Consider the following 23,882-nt stretch of genomic DNA (forward strand, 5'->3'; position numbering starts at 1 on the left):
ACAAACCCCAGTGTCTCTCTTTGGAGGAAAGGTTTTACAGCGCTGAAAATCTCACTGTGTTTATTGCAGTCACAGCCTGGAAGCCTTCATTTGCATATGCAAATTGTATGCATTTATGTAAATTCCGGGTTGAATAATATTATCACAGTCCCTGCAGAATGGATCCTCTGCCATGGCAAATCAGTGGATTGTGTTTTCCAAGGCAGGAGTGGCAGTGCTTTGAGCAGGCATTGCTGAACAGAACATTTCTGTCTGCTGGGGGGAACAATGCAGGACCCACGTCTGGGCACACCCAGACCCTTGGCAGCAACTTCATTCAGGTTCCTGAGGAGGAGAAGCAGCTCCAGCCCCATCCTCATCCCATCCCCATCCCCATCCCCATCCCATCCCATCCCATCCCATCCCATCCCATCCCATCCCATCCCATCCCATCCTCATCCCATCCCCATCCCATTCCCATCCCATCCCATCCCATCCCCATCCCCATCCCATCCCCATCCTATCCCATCCCATCCCCATCCCCATCCCATCCCCATTCCCATTCCATTCCCATCCCATCCCATCCCATCCCATCCCATCCCATCCCATCCCATCCCATCCCATCCCATCTCATCCCCATCCCATCCCCATCCCCATCCCATCCCATCCCATCCCATCCCATCCCATCCCATCCCATTCCCATTCCCATCCCCATCCCCATCCCAGCCCCGCCTCCCCTCTCCCGGCACGCCGTTCCCAGCCCGTGTGCTATGCCTGGACAAAGCTCTGGCAGCTGATGCCAGAATCCCCTCCCAACCCTGAGTCACCCCAAGCGCAGCAGCTCGCCCAGAACGGGCTCATTTCACACAAAAATGCTGCTGCTGCAGCCCTGATGCACAGCGGGGCAGAGGGGGGGATGCGGCTCTGCCCCGCGCACAGGGGCCCTGCTGTCCCTGATGGCCCTGATGCTGTCCCTGCTGCTGGCCCTGCTGTCCCTGCTGGCCCTGCTGGCCCTTCTTGTGGGGCAAAGGCATTCATTCCCTGTCGGAGTTTGGGCTTGGTTCCAGTTGGGTTTTCCATTCTGGATCTGACACGAGACACTTTTGGATCCAGTTCCTCCAGCTGAGACAGAACTGGTGCCTCAGTGTCAGCCACAGTGCCCAGGATGGGCAGCCCAGCTGCCACTGACCACTGCCACCACTGCCACCACTGCCACCACTGCCACCACTGCTGCCACTGACCACTGCCACCACTGCCACCACTGCTGCCACTGACCTCTGCCCCCTCTATCCTCACTGACCACCGCCCCCTCTGACCACTGCCCTCTCTGACTGATCACTTCCCCTTCTGTCCCCACTGACCACTTCCCCCTCTGCCCCCTCTGTCCCTTCCATGCCAGGGTGGCACATGGTTCAACCTTTCCTGCAATATTCATGGCAGTTTGTGTCTCACACCTTTCCAGAGCCCAGAACCTTCCACTCCGAGTGCTTTGCTCTCCATGGAATGAGAATTACACTACCCGGTAGAAAAGCAGCCTCATTTTTCACCACAAGAAACCACCAGGACTATTTCTAAATCTCGTTTCTACAAGATTCAAATTGGTTTTTCACCAGAATAAACCATCTAATCCAGGACTAATTCTAGATCTGGTTTCTGCAAGGTTCAGTTTGCTTTTTCATCACAAGAAACCAGCTAATCCAGTACTAATTCTAGACCTGGTTTCTACAAGATGCAATTTGGTTTTTCATCAGAATAAACCAGCTAATCCAGGTCTAATCCCTCCATGCCAGGAGGGGACAGAGGGGATTCCCTGTCAGAACTGGGGTGGGTCTGACTGACCCCAAACTCTGCCCCAAACCCAGCAGGACGGGGATTTCACAGAGCTCCTATTGCTGTCTGGGACGAGTTCTGACTTCTCCACGAGGCCACTTGTGGCCTCAAAGTCTCAGCTGGGCTGTTCTTCACGCCCAGTCTGATCTGAGGAGCACTTTGGGGCCAGTTCCTCCCCAACAATGTCTCTGTGCCCCCCAGGCCCCAATGCCATCAGCACCACGTCAGTGACCCCTCTGTGTGCCCCCTCCCACCCCAGGGAATCACAGAATGTCCTGGGCTGGAAGGGTCCCCCAAGGCTCATCCAGTCCCACCCCTGGCCCTGCAGGGACACCCAACAATTCCAGAGCATCCCTGGGAGCGGTGTCCAAACCCTCCTGGAGCTCTGTGGGGCTGGCTGGTCACAGAAGAGCAGAGGGGGTGACACAGGGAGGGCAGGTTGGGATTGCAGCATGAGGCAAGAGGGTTAAAATGAGCAACAGAAGAAAGTGGAGCAGAAAAATCCAGGGGTGGGAGATTTATGGAGAAAAGAATTTGTGATTGAGCAAATAGGTGATGTTTTGGGGATGAGATCTCCCATCAGAAAGTTAAAGGCGTTCAGGTGGGATTTTTCTCAAGAGATTCTGAGTGTAAGAACCCAAACTGGAAACGAGAGGCTGTTGGGGTCAGCTGTTAAAAAAGCAGGAGATTGGGAAGTTTCAGATTTGGGATCATTCCCATCTCAGTATTCACCAAGGAGGACACAGGAGGGAAAGGAGAGAAAGGAGAGGTGGAGAGGAGGAGGAGGAGGAGCTGCCCAAGTGTGGGAAGTGGATTTGCAAAGAATTTAAAAAACTTGATAGAAAGTTTATCTAGTTCTGTATATTTGTATGTAAACACTGGGAGAGAAATGTCCAGAGTGGGTGATGCCTCAGGTTTTAGATTTTATTTTTTTCAGATTCTGTACTGCTTTAGTGGGTGGGTCTGGGTTCATATTATGGGATGGTGAGCTCTGTGCACAGAGCAGGGAGACAAAACAATTCCTGCTCCAGCTGGGGACCAAGGACAAATGACCCAAATCTCATCCCAAGAGCACAAACAGCGTGGGCTGAAGGGAGAAAAACAAGGATGGGACTGCATGGGCTAAAGCTGGGATGGGACAATGAACTGCAAGGTGCAAATGGAGCAGAACTGATCAAAGTGAGAGACCCCGTGACCAGTGGGGCATTTTGTGACCATTTTGGTCCACCCTGGCTGGGCTCTTGTGCTGCCCAGGGTGGATCCAGTGAGGCCTCCTGATAAATCCCTGCTTTATTCTGTAGCTCTGCCCAGTCTCTGTCCCAGGCCAGCCTGCACAGGGCAGCAGTCAGGGCTGTGTTCCTGTTCCAGCAGCCTCACCCGGGGGTGGGAGCAGCCCCCAGGTTCTGGGGTTTGCAGCCTTGGATGTTTCTGCCACATGAGCTGCAGGCAGAGCACCTGGGAAAGGTTTAAAGCTGATTTCTTTACAAAGCTGGTTTGGGTCACAAAGGAATAGAGCAGTAGGGGAAAAAATCAGCGGGGGACAGAGGAATTTTCCTCAGTGCCTGTGGGTTCAAGGAACCCTGCAGCACCATGAGCCATTGCACTGGAGGGGTCAGCACAGCCCATTGGGGAGCTGTGGCACTCACATGCTCTGAACACAGACAGACATCATCCTCTCTCACAAGTTTTTTCCTAGAGAAGCACAAAAAGAAGAAGAGAAAATAATTCTTACCTGTACTTACTACTCCTGTTATTTTTACACATGTAAAATGTGTTAAGAAAATTATTTACCTAAAATAATTTAGTTAATTGAACAGCAGTAAAAATGATTTTATTTGCTTAACCAATTAAATCAAAGTCAAATCCTATCTCAAACAATCACAAATTATTCTTTAATATATAATATGATGTGATATAATATGACATAACATAACGTAATAACATAATATAATGTAATATAATAATATAATATAATATAATATAATATAATATAATATAATATAATATAATATAATATAATATAATATAATATAATATAATATAATATAATATAATATAATATAATATAATATAATATAATATAATATAATATAATATAATATAATATAATATAATATAATATAATATAATATAATATAATATAATATAATATAATATAACATAATAGTGTAATATCATATCATATATCTTTAATATCATTATAATATAATATATCTTTATTATCACCATAATAAGTATAATTATAATATAATATAATTTTATTAAAACAATTATTCAAGCTTCTAAATCAATAAAATCAAATACAAATCATTCTCTACATCAAAAACTTGCTAAATATAGTAGGGAACCTCTGTCTTACCTCACCACGAGGGAGCCTGGGATCCCTGTGTGCCCTGCAGTTATCACAGTTATTATTTGACATTTGAGTTGCCTTGGACTCGTGGTGTGCAGAGCTCCTGTGCCCTGGCCATGCCCTGCAGAGCTCAGGTGTTTTACCAAAGGCTGCTGGAGGACTTTAGCTTTAGTCAGAGAATATTGATTTATTCAGGGATGTTGATAATAGTTATCCCCCATCCTCCTCTGCTGGCACAGCAACCTCTGAGTGGGCTCTCCCTCCTCATGGGCACAGGGGGCAGGAAAAAATCCTCCTTGCAAAGCCAGGCAGGGCAGTGTGAGCCGAGGGCAATCCCCTCACCCTGAGGGTGAGCAATTCCCTTTTCCTGGCTCCAGCAGCTCTGCTCAGACAGGCACAGGCTGGATTTGGGGACACAGTGTAAGAGAATCTGCAGCAAGTGTTGGGCACTGGGCTTTTGCTTGGAGATTTGTGCCTTTGCACCCCCCTGGTCTGCATTCCCCCTCAGCAGCTATTGTCCTGCCCTCTCCTGCTGGACACAAAGTCTTAATCTTCCCCTTCTTCCCACTGTAACTAAACAATCTCTCAGAAGTCTTTCCAATAGACTGATCAAACTGTCAGCATAAGCCACTGCCTCAGCTCTCTGCTGTTGCTCCTTTGTCCCCTGCCCGTGTTTAACATCCCATTTACAACAAGGAGGAGGCTTAAACCACCCCAGCTCTGCAGCAGTGCCTGCCTAGCCCCAGCCACAGCTCCAGGGGGAAACAGAAGGACAGAGCCACCCTGAACACATCCAGGAGGCAAACCCAGAGCTGAGGAATCCAATTCCATCAACACCACGCTGTCCTCCTGCCCCTGGATGTCTCATTTCCCCCTGCTGAGGGTGAGGGGGTGGCTGCACTCCCCTGGAGATGCCCCTGAGGCTCAGCCTGCAGCAGCTCCAGGGCTGTGCCACGTCCTGCCTGCTCCCAGAGAGGGGACACCTGTGCCCAGGCTGTGCTCACACCCCCAGGCACCTCCCCAGGCTCCTCTGCCAGCATTTCCTGGGCTTTGCTCACAGTGGCTTTTTCTGGCTGGCAGCTCACCTTGGAGCTGGTCACTCCTTCCCCAGCTCATCCTGCCTGGTGCTGGGGGAGAAGAGAGGTCCCTGCTCCCCCCAGACCCCATGTGCACCACCAGGAGAGCATTCCTGATCCTCTGGCATCCCCCATTCCTCTTGTCCTTTCACCAGGAATTTCTGAGCTCCCCATGTCCCAAACACAATTCCAGTTCCAAGAGATGGACTCTGCAGCTCAGGTGTCCTCAGGGGGTTGGTTTTACATTTCCTCAGTCAAACTCAGCTGGTTTCCACCCAAAGGGCTTTGATGCAGCAAGGTCAGGGTAACAATTCCCCCTCCCAGAAGGGCTCAGACCTGCAGCTCCATCTCTGCTCCCTCTGAGGACACTCAGTGAAAGAGAACCTGCAGCAAGTCTTGGTTGGGAAAGCCAGGTGTCTGCTGAGGAAGGCGGGAGCCTCCCTTGAAATGGAAAATGTAAACACCCTCTCTCAGAATTATTATTGTTTTGAAATTAAGGGGCACTCAGGCAAAGATGTGGGAGTAGGAACAACAGCTCTTTATTAGGAAAATTTAAAATAAAAATGCAATTGTCAAAAAAAAAAAAAAAAAAAAAGACACTGCCAGAGTCAGAACATGCCCTGTCCCCTGTGTGTCAGGGTGGGGGCACAGTCCCATCCCAGGGGGGCTCAGCCCTCCTGCAGTGCCAGCTGTGGCTCTGCTGCAGCAGGATCCTGCACAAGGGGGGAGTTTTCCTCTGCAGCTCCAGGGCTGCTGGAGATGGGGCTGCTCTCCCTCTGGGAATGCAGGGCAGGAGAAAGCTGCTCCTCTGGGAATGTAGGGGGCAAAGGCTGCTGTGCTGTTCCAGGGCAGATTGTATCCAGGTAGGAATGCTTGAAATCTCGGGTTATATCCAGGTAGGAATATTTGAAATCTCAGATTGTATCCAGGCAGGAATGCTTGGCTCCTCCCCTGGGCAGAGCATCTCCCCATGGGATGATGGAATTGGATCAGCCCTGCAGGGACACTCACTGGCCATGGACAGAAGATAATTAATAATGAATGGCCCATGAACAGGAGAGATCTCCTGGAGGGAGGATTGGCTGTGGGACAGATAAAGAAAACTGAGAGTTAAACATTCAAACCCCACATGCCATTCCTGCCCTGGCTGAGCCATCAGCCTCTAATGCTCAGGCAGCCAAACATCCTTTTCAAAAATGAATTTTTAGTCTGTTTTGCTGACCCCCAAGGACTGCAGAGCTGGGTGGGGAGTCTGTGGTGACACAGGTGCCTCCTCTATGGAAAAGCTCCAACCTCCAGATGCTCAGAGGGGATTCCTGAGTGAAAAGCTGCTATCCAGTCCCTCTCCTCATTGGAATTCTGTCAGGTTTGGTCTTTCTCCACATTCAGTCAAGATCTGACATTTCCCCTCTCAGATGTGAACACCCGTTGCATGCTTTGACTTGCAAAACTTTCCCTGCTGCTGCTCTTGATCTTCAGGCAATCCCAAGAATTTGTGTGTTCCCCTGCCCACAAAGGGCTGCAGCCAGCACAGCACCAGAATTAAAATAGGTGAATATTACAGCAGGTGTGATGTTGAGTTTGCTGAGGTGCCCAGGACGGGGTGAGAGATGAGACTCTGACTCCATGTTCTCAGAAAGCTGATTTATATTATTATATTATATTATATTATATTATATTATATTATATTATATTATATTATATTATATTATATTATATTATATTATATTATATTATATTATATTATATTATATTATATTATATTATATTATATTATATTATATTATATTATATTATATTATATTATATTTTAATCATATTATATTACATTACATTATATTATTAAAGAATACAGAAAGGATAGAGAAAGGATACAGACAGACAGAAGGCTTAACAAGAATGATAATAAAAACTCATGACTGACTCCTCAGAGTCTGACACAGCTGATGGTGATTGGTCATAAGGTAAAAACAATTCACATGAAACCAATCAAACATGCACCTGTTGGTAAACAATCTAGACCACATTCCAAAGCAGCAAAACAGGGGAAGCAAATGAGACTATATTGTTTTTTCTCTGAGGTTTCTCATCTTCCCAGGAGAAGAAATCCTGGCAAAGGGATTTTTCAGAAAATATGACAGTGACTGTGTGAGACGGAGAAAGAGCCAGGATGGAAACTCTGCTCCCAGCACTGTGTCCCCAGGCCAGCACTGCCAGGATGCACCAGTGCCACTGCTCAGAGCAGAAACATTGACCAGACCTGGAAAACACCAAATACATCTCAAAACTGTGCGAGAAAACCCCCTCTAGACAGGGACAGGTTTTCCCAAAGGCAGCAGGTGGCAAACAGGATCCCAGCTGTGAGCAGGTTTTCCCTGCTGGCTCCCAACATCCCCAGGGCTGTGTGAGAAGCTCAGGGATCAATTGAGGCACTGACTGGGGCCAGGGAGCCAAGCAGGACAAGGTTTGTAACCAACAGCTCCTGCCCAGAGCAGCTGGGGCTGCCCTGGATCCCTGGCAGTGCCCAGGGCCAGGCTGGACACTGGGGCTGGAGCACCTGGGACAGTGGGAGGTGTCCCTGCCATGGCAGGGGTGGCTGGATGGGCTTTAAAGCCCCTGACAGGTCCTGTCAGGTCCTCCAGCCCCTGGGGGGCTCTCAGGTGCTCTGGAGCACCCAGGATGGCTCCATGCAGAGCTGGGTCCCCCTGTGCCCCCCAAGGCCAGGGGTGTCCCCAGCTGTGACAGCCCTTCCCCACCGGGGCTGTCAGCAGAGTTCTGCTCTCTCAGGGATCCTTGGGGTTCAAAACTTTGTCCCCCTGAGCTCTTGGCTCATCAAACTCCCCCTGTGTTGGATAAAGCCCTTTTCTGACCCAGAGATGGGGCAACTGAGAGGTGTTTTAAAAGCTTTTATTCTATTTTCAGTCTCATGAGAAGGGTGAGACAATACAGATGTTATAATTCACACCATCACAATCAGAAGCTATTTCTTAATTACAATACACTATAAGTGTTTCTTTTCCTATCAGCTTTATCCACACCATGCTAGAAATGCCTTAAAGCCAATCATCTAAAATTACCCCTCGTGGCTCCTACTACAATCCATCTTTCATGGTTCTATTTCTCCAAAGTATCCAATGCTATTTGCAAGGCCATCCTTTTAAACTTGTTTTGATGCCTCATGTTTCAACTTTTCTATTTTCAGGGTCTGTGCTGCTTTAGTGGGTGGGTCTGGGCTTCACACGAGGGGATGGTGAGCTCTGTGCACAGAGCAGGGAGACAAAACAATTCCTGCTCCAGCTGGGGACCAAGGACCACTGATCCAAATCTCAGGACAATGACCTCCAACATGCCAATGGAGCAGAACTGATCACAGTGAGAGACCCCATGACCAATGGGGCATTTTGTGACCATTCTGGGTCCACCTGGGGTGCAGCCCTGGCTGGGCTCTTGTGCTGCCCCAGGTGGATCCATTGAGATCTCTCAGTAAATCCCTGCTCTATTCTTTAGCTCCTCTAATCTCTGTTCTAGGCCAGCCTTCTCCAGGCATCAGTTCCTGGCTCCATTTCTCTCTCAGCAATGTCTGTCCTGTTCCATGGCATTTCCAAGTCAGCATTTCTCCTCTCCAGGTTTGCACACAGGTGCTCACTGTGGGAGCCTTCTGCCAGGCTTGCAGAATTCCTGACCAATCCATTTCCCAGAGCCCTGGGGATGGTGGGGCAGGGTTGGGGTGATGAGCAGCACCAGGTGGGGCATGGGCAGGTATGGGGGGGTTCCCCAGCCCTGCCACTGTCCTCTGTTGATGTAGGGTGACCCTAATGTAGGGAATAATGTGTTCTGACTGCATGAGTTAGAAGGTTGCACAATTGCTTTATTAGGCTGTACTATATTACACTAATACTGTACTAAATTACACACTAAAGAGGGACTGTACTAAAGAATACTAAAGAAAAACCTGTGAGTGTCTGAGACAGTCAGGACACAGCTTTTGACTCAGTTAACCAAGGAATCAAAACAACCTCCATTAATGTCTAATCAACAAATCACAACAAAACAATCTCCATAATACATTCCACATGTGCCAAACAACAGGAGCAGAGAAAAGAAATAAGAATTGCTTTTTCTTCTTCTGTGACCTTCTCTGTAAGAGCCGAAATGAGGGATGTGGGACTCCAGGCAGCTCTTCAAAATGCAGTTTATTCCATCCAAGATGTTACAGCAGCCCAGGGTGGGTGACAGAGCTGTGCCTACAGCTGTCAGCTCCAGCTGCAGGCAGGCGTGGAGACCCTTTGGTTTGGTTACAATGCATTATAGACTTTTCTTTGCTGAGCATCTTCATACAGTAGAACCAATCTATGCCTTAACTTTTATCTCTAGCCTATCATAACCACTATCATTGCCATATTCATGTTACTGCTCTCCAATCACTCAAAGTCAGTACATTACAGTTTAAGCTAGAAGTTGTTTTTCAGTTTTCTTGCAGTGGAAAATTCTGAGACCTTTTTTCTACTTGCCACATTTGCTGACTTGTTTGCCTGTGCTCTCTTTCTGCTTGGTAAAAACATCTTGTTTGATGTGGGCTTATCCTTTGCTCTAAGTCATAGAAACCCCTTCTAACTAACATACTGTTAGGAAAATTAATCCACAAACACCAGAGGTTTATGTCCAAAAAGGAGACAGAGGAGTCCTTTGACTTTATTCCAGTAAAGGAAGAGGCCATGGGGCATTGCCCTGGGATCTCTCCTTTTTTTGGAGGATGCAGCCTCCCTTTGTATCCCAATTTCCCATATTTCCCTTCTCTCTTTCCTCATTTCTGGGGTACTTGAGATGTTCAGACTTCCCAATACACCTGATACCAGAGATTCCCCTCTATTGTATAACCCCCCCTTTTAATTTTTAATTCTAATGGAATTTAGGAGTTTTCTTCCCCATGGTTTCTTTCATCTTTCAATGTCCAATTTAATTTATCAGCAAAACTAAAGTTTATTTGTAAAAGCAAATATCTTTTTCCATTCATCAATCAGTGGAATCCTTCCCATTGTTTCTTTTATCTCCCAGTGCTGGTTTTACCTACCAGCAGACCCACAGCTTGTTTGGAAAGACAAATCCACTATTCCTCTCAACACCCTTTGCCTCCTTGGTTACCCAGTGAGACTGGCTCAGCAATTCTTTTCTTCTATATCAAAACTTGCTTCCATCTCCATTCCTTCTTCAGATTCTACATTCAAAAATCTTTCTGCCAAGCACACATATCTGTGAGGCTCTTGTCAAATTTCCATCCTTCCCAGCACCGTTTTCCCCTGCGAGGATCCCTCGGGTCCTGGTGCTGCTCCCGGTGACGATGTCCCTGTCCCTGCAGGTCCCTGGCCCTGGGCCAGCAGTACAGCTCCCTGGGCTCCCAGCCCATCCTCTGTGGCTCCATCCCCGGCCTGGTGCCCAAGCAGCTCCGCTTCTGCCGCAACTACATCGAGATCATGCCCAGCGTGGCCGAGGGGGTGAAGCTGGGCATCCAGGAGTGCCAGCACCAGTTCCGGGGCCGCCGCTGGAACTGCACCACCATCGACGACAGCCTGGCCATCTTCGGGCCTGTCCTGGACAAAGGTAACCCCGAGGGGCAGCTGGGCTGGGGGCACGGCTGGCACAGCTCCCCTGGGCTCTGGGGTGCACCAGGAGTGTGTACTGAGCTCCCCGGGGCTCTGGGGTACACCAGGAGTGTGCACTGAGCTCCCCTGGGCTTTGGGGTACACCAGGAGTGTGTACTGAGCTCCCCTGGGTTCTGGGGTGCACCAGGAGTGTGCACTGAGCTCCCCAGAGCTTTGGGGTACACCAGGATTGTGTACTGAGCTCCCCAGGGCTTTGGGGTACACCAGGAGTGTGCACTGAGCTCCCCTGGGCTTTGGGGTACACCAGGAGTGTGCACTGAGCTCCCCTGGGCTTTGGGGTATGCAAGGATTGTGCATTGAGCTCCCCACAGCTCCCCTGGGCTTTGGGGTACACCAGGAGTGTGTACTGAGCTCCCCTGGGTTTTGGGGTACACCAGAACTGTGCATTGAGCTTCCCTGGGCTTTGGGGTACACCAGGAGTGTGTACTGAGCTCCCCACAGCCCCCCAAGACTTTGGGGTGCACCAGGAGTGTGCATTGAGCTCCCCACAGCTCCCCTGGGTTTTGGGGTACACCAGGAGTGTGCATTGAGCTCCCCTGGGCTTTGGGGTACACCAGGAGTGTGCATTGAGCTCCCCTGGGCTCTGGGGTGCACCAGGAGTGTGCATTGAGCTCCCCACAGCTCCCCTGGGCTTTGGGGTACACCAGGAGTGTGCATTGAGCTCCCCACAGCTCCCCTGGGCTTTGGGGTACAGCAGGATTGTCCTGCTGGACAGGGAGAGGGTCTGATGTGTCACAGGTTCTTAGGTAATAATTAATATTGACTCTATGCTTGCAGAAGGTTGATTAATTGTTTTATTATACTATTTTATTAAGAAGCTTGTAACTCTTGCAGACAGTCTGATACAGCTTTGACTTAATTGGTCAATCTCTTCAAACAGCATTTAGTGTCCAATTCAGAAAGTATCCTTTGGTAAACAATTTCCATAACATTCTACATGTGCACAGCAACAGGTGTGGCAGGTGGAGATAAGAATTGTTTCTTATTCTTTTCTCTGTGAGCTTTCCCAGGAAAGCCCTGGGACAGAGCTGTCTCTTCTCTCTGTTCAGAGGATGTGTGGTTACCACACTGATGTGCCAGCTTTCAACCCTGATTTCTCCACTTCCTTTCTCTCCCAAGTTTTTGGTGTGCTCCCATCACAAGGAGGGAAAGGTTCCCGTCCCAGGAGCTCAGAAGGGCCAGGGAGGATGTAAAGGAGGGGAAGGTTTAGCTCCAAGCACTCTGACATGTTCTGGGATCAGGGGCTCCACTCCCTGTCCTGGGCATTTCCAGGTCCAGCAGCCCCGTGGGGAAGGAGAGGGGCAGTGGTTGAGCTCTTTGGGATCAAGGCAGAGCCTCTGAAGCACAAACTGCCCACCCCAGGAGGGCTCAGGTTTCCCCTCCAGTGAGGAGCCATGGCTGTAACCCATGGTCTGATCAGGCTTAGGTCAATAAATCTTTTTTGCAATGGGATTTCAATGAATATTTTCACAAATTAGCCCAGAAAGCAGGAAACAAGGAGAGGGTATAAATCCATTTTCCCTCCCCTCTCTCCAAACTCCTCTTCATCCCCTGCTGCTGAAATGCCACCTTTCCAAACTGGCATGGAGCAGGCACTGGAGCATTGATGAGGCACCAGAAAATTGGGGTTCCCAGTGACATCATGGGGCATTCCCAGTGACATCATGGGCATTCCCAGTGACATCATGGGGCATTCCCAGTGACATCATGGCCATTCCCAGTGAGATCATGGCCATTCCCAGTGACATCATGGCCATTCCCAGTGAGATCATGGGCATTCCCAGTGAGATCTTGGCCATTCCCAGTGACATCATGGGGCATTCCCCATGAGATCTTGGCCATTCCCAGTGACATCATGGGGCATTACACTGGAAAAAGTGAGAAAGGGCCCCAAAACAGTCTGGAGGGAGAGGCTGGAGGGACAAACCATAGAATCCCAAAATTCCCTGAGTTTGGAGGGATCATCCAGTGCAGCTCCTGCCCTGCCCAGAGCCCAAACAATCCCACCCAGGGCATCCCTGGCAGTGCTGTCCAAAGGCCCCTGGAGCTCTGGCATTCCCTGGGCAGCCTGGGCAGTGCCAGCACCTCTGGGGGGGCAGAACCTTTCCCTGAGATCCATCCTGACCCTCCCAGCTTGGCTCCATGGTAATCTCAGATGCCCAGATGAAAAAGGCATTCCCACAAAACTGAACCAAGTGATGGATTAAGAATTCCCAGGGGGTGAAAATCTCTGTTCTCTCCCGTGGGTTCTGGTCACTCTGTGGCACATTCAGCACAAGGGACATCCACAGGTGATATCTTGGTTTCACAGCTTTGTTAACACAACCAAAACCATTTCCCCCTCCTCTTCCTGGGTGTTGACACCACTGGGTCCCTGCAGCCCAAAATCTCTTTATTGCACAGAAATCATTGTTTGCAGTGGTGCTTTGGAAATGGGAATTTTATGGTACAGACTACAAGGAACTGGAGAAATTGGGGTGAGAGCAGGACTTTGGACTCTTTCCCATCAGTCCCCTGGACAATTCAGAAGTTCTGTGAACCTTTCTTACAAAGCCCCAAAATTCTGCAAAGAAACAGTTCCTGATATCCTTTTTTTCAACTTTCAGCCTCCCACTAAGGGTAGGTATCGTTTCAGATCCCTGAAATGTCAGTAGAGAATTTCAGTGAAAATCATTCCTTTGTGTTAATGTGGGATTCTTTGCAGGAACCAGGATTGTCAAACCTTATTAGAGCACTAATAGGCACCATGAGATTCATTTCCTCTCTGTTGTGCCAGGGTGTATTTTGGGGTAACTGTTGTATTTACTACCAAATAACTTGTCAGCAGGGCTCAGCACACTCTGATTATCTGCCTAATTAAAGCCTGTCCTAAATTTCAGCACTTAAAAGATCAGAAAGTTTTAATTTTCTTCAAAAACGGCCACTAAAAACCTGTCATAAAAATTCTAAACGAGTTATGAAAGAACTGCTCGAGCATTGAGACGCTGAGAATCTCTCAGCACCATTTCTGTCAGCAGGAAAGCACTTTAAGATCAGATTTGAGCCATCCTCCCTGTAATGAGCAAACTGAACTTTGAATTTATGGAGAATATTTTAAGATTCTTTCGGCTGCAGGGACTCGAGCAAAGCCTCAAGTGTGGACTTGCCTCAGCGTCTCCACACACCCTGAGCTGACAAGGTAAAATATCACCCAGAGCTCTGAAACTCTTCTGACAGATGGAGAAAAATGAGTGAGCACATTGGATATACACTTATTTTCCCAGCCCCACTGTGACACATCTCCAGACAGCCCTGCCAGGCTCCCAGGCTGGATTTCTCCTGGTGTCTCACTCACCTGTAAGTGGAGCAGTTAAAAATAAACAGCATCATCTGCAAAGGAGGACACATCAAAGCCCAGCCCATCTGATGCTGGGGATTATTCACATTTTTGAACCGTGCTCGTGTCTTTTCCCTGCTGCCTTCAAAATTAATGAGCAGACTGAGGATGGGACTGGTGTCACTGAGAGGAACACAGGGAGCCTTTGAGATTCCCAGAGTCTGCAGCAGAGAAAGCAGCACCTGTGCAGGCTCTGAGGGAGGAGAGAAGGGGATGTGGCTGCAGAGCTGAGAGGGGCTGGCAGCTGTGGGGAGGGTGGGAGCAGCCCTGCTGCCCCCCGTGGGCATCCTGGACATTCAGAGCAGGCTGAGCTGGAAGGAACCTTCTAGAGAGCATCTGGAGCCACTCAGCTGCTTCCTTGGAGGGAACAGGAGTCACAGACTGGGGTGGGGTGGGTTGGACAGAGCCCACCCAGCACCACTCCTGCCATGGCAGGGACCCCTCCCACTGTCCCAGGGACACCTCCCACTGTCCCAGGCTGCTCCAGCCCCAGTGTCCAGCCTGGCCTTGGGCACTGCCAGGGATCCAGGGGCAGCCCCAGCTGCTCTGGGCACCCTGTGCCAGGGCCTGCCCACCCTGCCAGGGAACAATTCCCATTCCCAATAGCCCATCCAGCCCTGCCCTCTGGCAGCGGGAGCCGTTCCCTGGCTCCTGTCCCTCCATCCTTGTCCCCAGTCCCTCTCCAGCTCTCCTGGAGCCCCTTTAGTGGTTCTCAAACCAAGAGTTTTGGGCCCATAATCTGGATCCATTGCCCCGTTCCCTTCTCCTGACCTCCAGCACACCCAGGGGTGCAGCCCCACAAACAAAACCCAAACCCAGACCTGGACAATCCCTGTCCCAGCTCACACTCTGCATTTGGCCAACAAAGGGTTGGGGTTTCACCTCACAAACACCTGAGGGAAATCCCCTGTCAGCATTAGCTTGGATAATCTCAGCTGCTGCTCCCTCAGGTAGATTGAGGCTATTTTGGAAAAGCTTCAAAGGTGCAGTTCTCACATCAGCAGCATCAAAAATCATTGCTAACAGAGCCTGAAAAGAAACTGAGGGTAATTTCATTTTAAAGGAGCTGCAAACTTGTTAACCATGGTCACTTGCAGTGGAGGAGGGCTCAGCTGGGCAGCCCCACCTGCCCAGGTGTGTGTCCAAACCTCCCTGGGACATCTGTGAGCTCTGCTGCCACTCTGGGGGCTCAGGGCTGCCCTCCCTGAATTCCCAAGGGATTCCTCCCTCCAGGGCCTCCCATGCCCACCTCACCTCCCTCCCCAGTGTCACCCACAGCCCCAGCCTCTCCTCCTGCAGCCCCTGGCAGGGCAAAGAACACCAAAGGCAGCTCAGGGAAAGCCCAGGGGCTGAATCCACCCCTGGTGAGGCTCTGCCCTCACCCACCTGGATTTCTCCACATTTCCCTCCCCCCAGGCAGACTCACAAGGGTTTGGCTGCTGTGGCTGCCCAGGATTTGGTTTCCTCATGATCCTCCTGCAAGGAAGGACAGGCTGGCAGAGCTGGGGGTGCTCACCTGGAGAGGAGAAGCTCCAGAGAGAGCTCAGAGCCCTGCCAGGGCCTGAAGGGGCTCCAGGAGAGCTGGAGAGGGACTGGGGACAAGGATGGAGGGACAGGAGCCAGGGAATGGCTCCCACTGCCAGAGGGCAGGGATGGATGGGATATTGGGAATGGGAATTGTTCCCTGGCAGGGTGGGCAGGCCCTGGCACAGGGTGCCCAGAGCAGCTGGGGCTGCCCCTGGATCCCTGGCAGTGCCCAAGGCCAGGCTGGACACTGGGGCTGGAGCAGCCTGGGACAGTGGGAGGTGTCCCTGGGACAGTGGGAGGTGTCCCTGACATGGCAGGGGTGGGATGGGTTGGGCTTCAAGGTCCCTTCCCAACCCAAACTGTTCTGTAGTTCTGTGATTCTATGTTTTCCTTTTTTCCAAGTCTTATTTTCTAACCCAGGCCATAAAAAAACCCAAAAAACCAACTCCTGACTGTGGGGTAAGATCATGTTTTTACAAGCAGATTCCCCAAGATGATTTATACTGCAGGTGTGCAGTCTGGGATAAGGAGGGAAGAAAAACCTGCTTTCCTCTTCCCTCCTTTCCCTTTTCTTTGCAAAATAAGGTCAGCTCTTATCTAAAGCCAATGGCTCCTCCAGCCAAACCAGGGCTGGGCCAGCAGCCACACTCTGCTGGGAGCAATCACCATTCTCTGGGCTAGAGATGAAATCCAGGATTTTGGTTAAAGCTGGCAAAAAAATCTGGTTAAATTTGCCCTTCCTGGCACACAGCCAGGGCTGGCAGCTGGGCAGTGATTCCTGGGCTGGGGAGGAGGAGCAGGGGCAGCCAGAGCTGGACCTGCCACAGGTCAGCTCTGCAGGCTCCCACCTTTCCCCACCCCCTGAGCTCCTGTCCTGGCTGCCCTGGCTCCTCTCCTGCTCTGGATTTTGCCTGGCCAAGCTTTGGTAGCAGGAGGGCACCAGGAGTGGCTTCTGTGAGAAGCTGCTGGAAGCTTCCTCCATGCCCAGCAGAGCCAAGGTGGGTGTGCCACTGACCAGGACTGCGCCAGAACTGCTGCTAATGCCTCTGAGATAACAGATTTAAGAAAGAAAAATGAGTTACTGTGCAGTTGTAACTGTGGCCTGAGAAGAGCAGGTTGAGAACATGTCAGAGGAGCAGACACCAAGGGCAGTGGAGGGGGAGGATGAGGAGGAGGATGAGGAGGAGGAGGAGGTGCTCCAGGTACCAGCTCTGAGGCTCCCCTGCAGCCTCTGGTGCAGACCATGGAAGCAGGATGAAGAAGGATGGAGGAAGGTGGAGAAGGATGGAGAGAGGTGGAGAAGGATGGAAGGAGGTGGAGAAGGATGGAGAGAGGTGGAGAAGGATGGAGGGAGGTGGAGAAGGATGGAGGAAGGTGGAGAAGGATGGAGGAAGGTGGAGAAGGATGGAGGAAGGTGGAGAAGGATGGAGGGAGGTGGAGAAGGATGGAGGGAGGTGGAGAAGGATGGAGGGAGGTGGAGAAGGATGGAGGGAGGTGGAGAAGGATGGAGGGAGGTGGAGAAGGATGGAGGGAGGTGGAGAAGGATGGAGGGAGGTGGAGAAGGATGGAGGGAGGTGGAGAAGGATGGAGGGAGGTGGAGAAGGATGGGGGAGGTGGAGAAGGCTGTTCCCTGCAGCCCACGGAGCACCCCGGGGAGGGTGGTCCCCGCTCCCCGTGCTCCTGTCCCCGCTCCCCGTGCTCCTGTCCCCTCTGCCCCGGCTCCTCTCTGCTCCGGGAGATGCTCCCGGGCCGGGGCAGGTGCACGGGAGGCAGCTGGGCCCGGGCTGCCCTCGGGGGTCCCGGTGAGCTCGGCTAAGCCCCTGACACGAGCTGTGAAAAGGCAAGACCCGCACCACGATAACCCGGGGCTTTTCTCAGCCATGACACCCGCAGTCATTTGCATCTAAACAGGGGTGTGTGGGATCAGGGGCCGGCTTGATATAAACTCAGCAGCTTAAAGGGAGGGGGAGGGAAAGCAGAGAGGGAGAGAGAAAAATAAGCTTATAGCGATGAGAAAGAGCTAAGCTTCCTCCCCTACTGTGAGGCAGGGCGAGCGATACCATCGCAGCGCCGCAGTCGTTTCAAATCGCTGCCGCATTCACACGCCCTTTAGCCATTCTGGGGGGCTGGGGAGCGCCTTCAAAAGGGATTTCCCAGCCGGGCTGGCGGGATTGGAGGGTGACGGCAGGACAGGGGAACATTGCCCCGTTGCTACGAGGTGCTCCTGGGGAATGCCAGTGCTCTGTGCCGTGGGTACGCTGGCCGGCGGAAACATTCCGCATTATGCGGGTAATACAGTGTGACACCGAGGGAACAATGGCAAATTGAGTGTCCCAGCAGGTAACGGGGCTGGCTGGGAGACAGTCGCAGTGGTGCACTGTCAAGGCGGCTCTAATCCTCCCTCGCCAGCCCCTCCCCTGGTTCTGGGAACGCTGCTCCCGCATTTCGTCTCTGGGAAATTCTCCCAGCTCCTCGCCCAGACCCAAGCGAGAGTTTCAAGGCGAGCGGTTTGATGGCAGCTCGCTGCCCCCGCCCCGCACCGAGCGAGGGACACGGGGACACCGGGGACATGGGGGGCACCGGGGGCACGGGGGACACCGGGGGACATGGGGGGTATGGGGGATATGGAGGACACAGGGGACACGTGGGGTACAAGGGGTACAGGGACACGGGGGACACGGGGGCAACGGGGGACACGGGGCAGCTGCGGGAGCCGTGTCCATGGCGGCCCAGCCCGGCGGGCACTGCCAGCCCAGCCCGGCTCCGTCCCAGCCCAGCCCAGCTCGGTCCCAGCCCAGCCCGGCTCAGTCCCAGCCCAGCCCGGCTCAGTCCCAGCCCAGCCCCGCAGTGCCCCTGCTCCCCGTGCCCATCCGCAGCTCTCCGTGCCAGCGGAGCCACATCGCTCCCGAGAGTGACTCGTGTCCTCCCCCTGTCCCCGGGCTGTCCTGGGGCCCGCAGCGCTCGCTGGCTCCTCTGCTCTGCTCTGGGTCACCCAAAGAGCCTCGGTCAGGCTGGAGCACCTCGCTGCGGGCAGGGACCTTGCACAGCCCCCGGGCTGCCAGCGTGAGCAGCTGGCGAGAGATCCCCGAGGAGAGCCTGGCTGGTCGGGGCTGGATCCCTGCTGGCACCTCGGAGATGGGAAGGGCAAGGAGGGAAGAGTTGGAGCTGAACGGAGATGAAAACCTCAGCGGGGTGCTGCCAGCACAGCCAGGACCGAGCAGCCCTGCCTGGAGATCCCATTTGGGATTCCCAGAGCTGGCAGCCACCCACAGCCACCTCCCCTGAGAGCCTGCTTGGCTGGCATCAGCTCAGCTTGGCAAAGCTGGCCTTTGGGAGCCAGACCCAGCTCTGCAGAGAGGCTGAGGCTGGGGAGAGGGGCCTGCTGTCCCTGGGCAGGAGGGCAGGGAAGCAGGGGACAGCTGAGAGATGGCTGAAGGAGGGGACTGGCACCAAGGTGATTTTTTCAGCAGAAATCTCTGATTCATCCCACATTTGCTGATGACTGTCCCCATGATCTGATCACACTCCAGCCCAAGCACCACAGCCCCTGAGCTCCAGCCTCCAGCCCCTCCTGCAGTGGCACAAGGCTGGATTGACTCCAACATCTGCTCTGGATTTAGAGAAGTCTCTAAATGAGAAGTCTCCATCCATAGATGGCCAAAGCAGCCTGGTGTCACTGCCCAGGGAGCTGCACCTCTGCAGAGCTCTGAGCCAAAAGTGTCCCCAGGGGAAATTTGGTCCTGAGATACCAACAGTGCTTGGGAGGGCCTGGGTCAGTGCAGCCACTGGGGCCAAGGCCAAAGCCCTGCTCTCCCACAGGGTGTCCTGCATCATCCAAAACCCTGCCCCAGGTCAGTGAGCTCCTCCATCTCTAGCCCCTGGCACGGAGCCCTTCTCTGCGTTCCCAGACCAGGAATTACTCCAGTAACTCTCTCCTGACTGCTACTGACACCTTGTTCACCCCTGAGCACCAATGCTGGGTCAGATCCTGGGCCCTGTGTTGGGAAATGCTGCAGGTGCGACCCCCAGAGCTGGAGTCACACCCTGCCTCACCTCCTCCTGCCCAGGGGCAGCGCTGGCAGCTCCTGCTCCAGGAAACCTCCATTAACAAATTAACAAATTAACAAATTAACAAATTAACTCCTTGCTTTTCAGGGAGGTTTAGGTGCTGCTGGGGGAGGTTGGGAAGGAGAACACTGTTGAATTTGCAGGGTCCCCAGGACGAAGGGAGAGAATGATGAATTTGACTCCATGTTTTTAGAAGGTTAATTTATTATTTTATGATATTATATATTATATTAAAGAATGCTATACTAAAACTATACTAAAGACTAGAGAAAGGATACAGACAGAAGGTTTAACAAGAATGATAATGAAAACTCGTGACTGCTTCTAGAGTCCCGACACAGCTGGACCAGGATTGGTCATCAGGTTAAAACAATTCCCATGTTGGATAAACAATCTCCAACCACATTCCAAAGCAGCAAAACACGGGAGAAACTGAGGCTTCCCCGCTTCCGAGGAGAAAATCTTGGGCAAGGGGATTTTTCCATGAGACATGACAGGGACATGAGCAGTGACCCCGGGCTCTGTCTTGCAGCCACGCGCGAATCCGCCTTCGTGCACGCCATCGCCTCGGCCGGGGTGGCCTTCGCTGTCACCCGCTCCTGTGCCGAGGGCACCTCCACCATCTGTGGCTGTGACTCCCACCACAAGGGACCCCCGGGGGACGGCTGGAAGTGGGGGGGGTGCAGCGAGGACGCCGACTTCGGCGTGCTGGTGTCCCGGGAGTTCGCGGACGCGCGGGAGAACCGGCCGGACGCGCGCTCGGCCATGAACAGGCACAACAACGAGGCCGGCCGGACGGTGAGTGCCAGGGGGACGGGATGAGTGACATGGGGACAGGCTGAGCGACACTGGGGGACAGGCTGGGTGACATGGGGGACAGGCTGAGTGGGACAGGCTGAGTGGGACAGGCTGAGTGCCACTGGGGAACAGGCTGGGTGACATGGGGGACAGCTGAGTGACATTGGGGGACAGGCTGAGTGACCAGGGGGGACAGGCTGAGTGGGCAGGCTGGGTGACATGGGTACAGGCTGGGTGACATGGGGGGACATGCTGAGTGGGACAGGCTGAGTGGCCATTGGGGGACAGGCTGAGTGCCATGGGGACAGGCTGAGTGGCAGTCCTGCACAGACAGCCCAGTGCAGCACCTCCTGATGGAGTGGGACCACAGGAATGCCCAGGCAGAGACTTTCTAGGATTATTTTCCACGGCACAGCATTTCCTCTCCTGCCAAACAGACACATGGGGTTAAGAGCTAAAATATTCCTTGATTCCAGTATAAACAGAATCCCAGAAAGGTTTGAGTTGATGGGACCTTAAAGCCCACCTTGTTCCACACCCCTGCCATGAGCCAGGACACCTTCCACTATCCCAGATTGCTCCAAGTCCCATCCAACCTGGCCTGGAACACTGCCAGGGGTGGGGCAGCCACAGCTTCCCTGGACATCCTGAGCACCTTCCAAGGCTGTAAAAACCCAACCCCAGGTCAGCACTGGATGAAGAGGATTTTCCTCCCAGTGCCTCCTTGCTGCACATTCCCTGTTACAACATTATCCCACCCAACGATTCCTAGGAGTAGATGATAATCACAGCTCCATCCAACTGGAATATCCCATCCCATCCCATCCCATCCCATCCCATCCCATCCCTGCAGTCAGCAGGTACCTGAGCCTCTGCCTGCCCTGGGTTATTTGCAAACCCATTGGAACTTTTCCAACAGTGCTTAAAGCCCACACTGATATGGGTTTTCCATACCACAGCAGGCAGAGATGGAAGGAGAGAAGCCTGACAGCTTCCAGTACCAAAGTCCCCACCAAACTCCAGTAATTTTGTTCAAAATCAGTGATTATTTTGCTCGGCACAAAGGAGATTTTGGTGAAGAGTCCTATCTGTAGATTCCCAATTTCAGACACTGTTTAGTACAAACTTATAAATGAAGGGTCATTAGCAAGGAGAAGACAGGGGTCAGTCTCCATCCACAGGGCTCAGAAACATCTCCAGCCCTCATCCTCTCTGGGCTCTGACTGTCCACACACACAGGACAGGAAGGATGCCCACAAAAGGATCAAACACTGGGATTAGGTTAGACTGGATGAGAATAGACTGGATTGGATTGGGTTGGGTTGGGCTGGGTTGGATTGGGCTGGGTTGGGTTGGATTGGATTGGGTTGGATTGGGTTGGATTGGGTTGGATTGGGTTGGATTGGGTTGGATTGGATTGGACTGGGTTGGGTTGGATTGGGTGGATTGGGTTGGGTTGGGTTGGATTGGGTTGGATTGGATTGGACTGGGTTGGGTTGGATTGGGTGGATTGTGTTGGGTTGGGTTGGATTGGGTTGGGTTGGGTTGGATTGGGTGGATTGGGTTGGGTTGGGTTGGATTGGGTTGGGTTGGGTTGGATTGGGTTGGATTGGATTGGACTGGGTTGGGTTGGATTGGGTGGATTGGGTTGGGTTGGATTGGGTTGGGGTGGGCTGGGGTGGCTGATCAGAGCAGCTGCCCACCTCAGCTGTGCTTTTGGACTGTGACATCTCTGGAGACCTTTAAAGGCTCCCAGCATCTCCAACCAGCCTGTGCTTACAGAATAACAGAACCAGAGAATACCCTGGGCTGGAAGGGACCCACAGGGATCATTGATCCAGCTCCTGCCCTGCCCAGACAGCCCAACAATCCCACCCTGGGCATCCCTGGCAGTGCTGTCCAAACCCTCCTGGAGCTCTGGCAGCCTCAGGGCTGTGCCCATTCCCTGGGGAGCCTGGGCAGTGCCCAGCACCTCTGGGGAAGAGCCTTTCCCTGATATCCAACCTAAACCTCCCCTGGCCCAGCTCCAGCTGTTGCCTTGGGTCCTGTCAGTGGTCATGAGAGTGAAGAGATTGATGCCATCCACTGCTCCTCTTGGGGGTGCTGAGGGATTGATGCCATCCACTGCTCCTCTGGGGGGTGCTGAGGGATTGATGCCATCCACTGCTCCTCTCAATGAGGTCCAACCTCAGTCTCCTCTCCTCCAGCTGAACAAACCAAGTGCCCTCCTACGGCCCCTCCAGACCCTTCCCATCCTTGTGGCCTCCTTTGGACGCTCTCTAGTTGTTTAATGCCTTCTTATGTTGTGGGACCCAAAACTGCCCCCAAAATTCAAGGTGAGGCTTCCCAGACCGAGCTTAGAGCAGACCTTTAGGCCCAGGTGGCACAGGCAGGTGATGGAGAGCAAACCCCCTGTTCCACCAGCGCTGCTGACCGTGCTTTCCCTGCACAGACCATCCTGGACCACATGCACCTCAAGTGCAAGTGCCACGGGCTCTCGGGGAGCTGCGAGGTCAAGACCTGCTGGTGGGCCCAGCCCGATTTCCGCGCCATCGGGGACTACCTGAAGGACAAATACGACAGCGCCTCGGAGATGGTGGTGGAGAAGCACCGCGAGTCCCGCGGCTGGGTGGAAACTCTCAGGGCCAAGTACGCGCTTTTCAAGCCGCCGACGGAGCGGGACCTGGTCTACTACGAGAACTCCCCCAATTTCTGCGAGCCCAACCCGGAGACGGGCTCCTTTGGCACGAGGGACAGGACGTGCAACGTCACCTCCCACGGCATCGACGGCTGCGACCTGCTGTGCTGCGGGCGCGGCCACAACACGCGGACTGAGAAGCGCAAGGAGAAATGTCACTGCATCTTCCACTGGTGCTGCTACGTCAGCTGCCAGGAGTGCACGCGGGTCTACGACGTCCACACCTGCAAGTAAGCACAGCTGGGGCTGCGCTGCTGGAGGCGGCTCCAGAGCAGGGCCCAGGGCTCCGTCAGCCCCGTGCTCAGCCCCACACGTGGCCTCACACTGCCAGAGGATGGCACAAAACTCCTGGTGGCCCCAGGAGGCTCTGGGCACCTCACCCAGGAGAGGTGTGACTGCTGGTGCCTCGGGCAGGACAGGCTGCCTGGGGAGGGCAGGGATGGGACAGGGAGAGCAGGGGCAGGACAAGATGCCCTGGAGAGCAGGGGCAGGACAGGGAGGGCAGGGACAGCTGGGT

General features: G+C 52.8%; 1 protein-coding gene across 1 annotated transcript in view; it reads left to right on the forward strand.

Moving 5' to 3' along the window:
• Window positions 1-23,599, forward strand: part of WNT3 (Wnt family member 3) — a gene marked incomplete at its 3' end in the record, with an annotated part of 37,376 nt that extends 13,777 nt beyond the window's left edge. Inside the window, exons 2-4 of the mRNA XM_084222190.1 lie at window positions 10,595-10,836; window positions 20,402-20,667; window positions 23,120-23,599. Coding sequence (XP_084078316.1) covers window positions 10,595-10,836; window positions 20,402-20,667; window positions 23,120-23,599 — 988 coding nt within the window. The remainder of the gene's footprint in view (window positions 1-10,594; window positions 10,837-20,401; window positions 20,668-23,119) is intronic.
• Between the last annotated feature and the right edge of the window lie 283 nt (window positions 23,600-23,882).

The sequence above is a fragment of the Fringilla coelebs genome (assembly GCF_963513975.1).
Source record: "Fringilla coelebs genome assembly, chromosome: 27".
In the NCBI taxonomy this organism is placed as follows: Eukaryota; Metazoa; Chordata; class Aves; order Passeriformes; family Fringillidae; genus Fringilla; species Fringilla coelebs.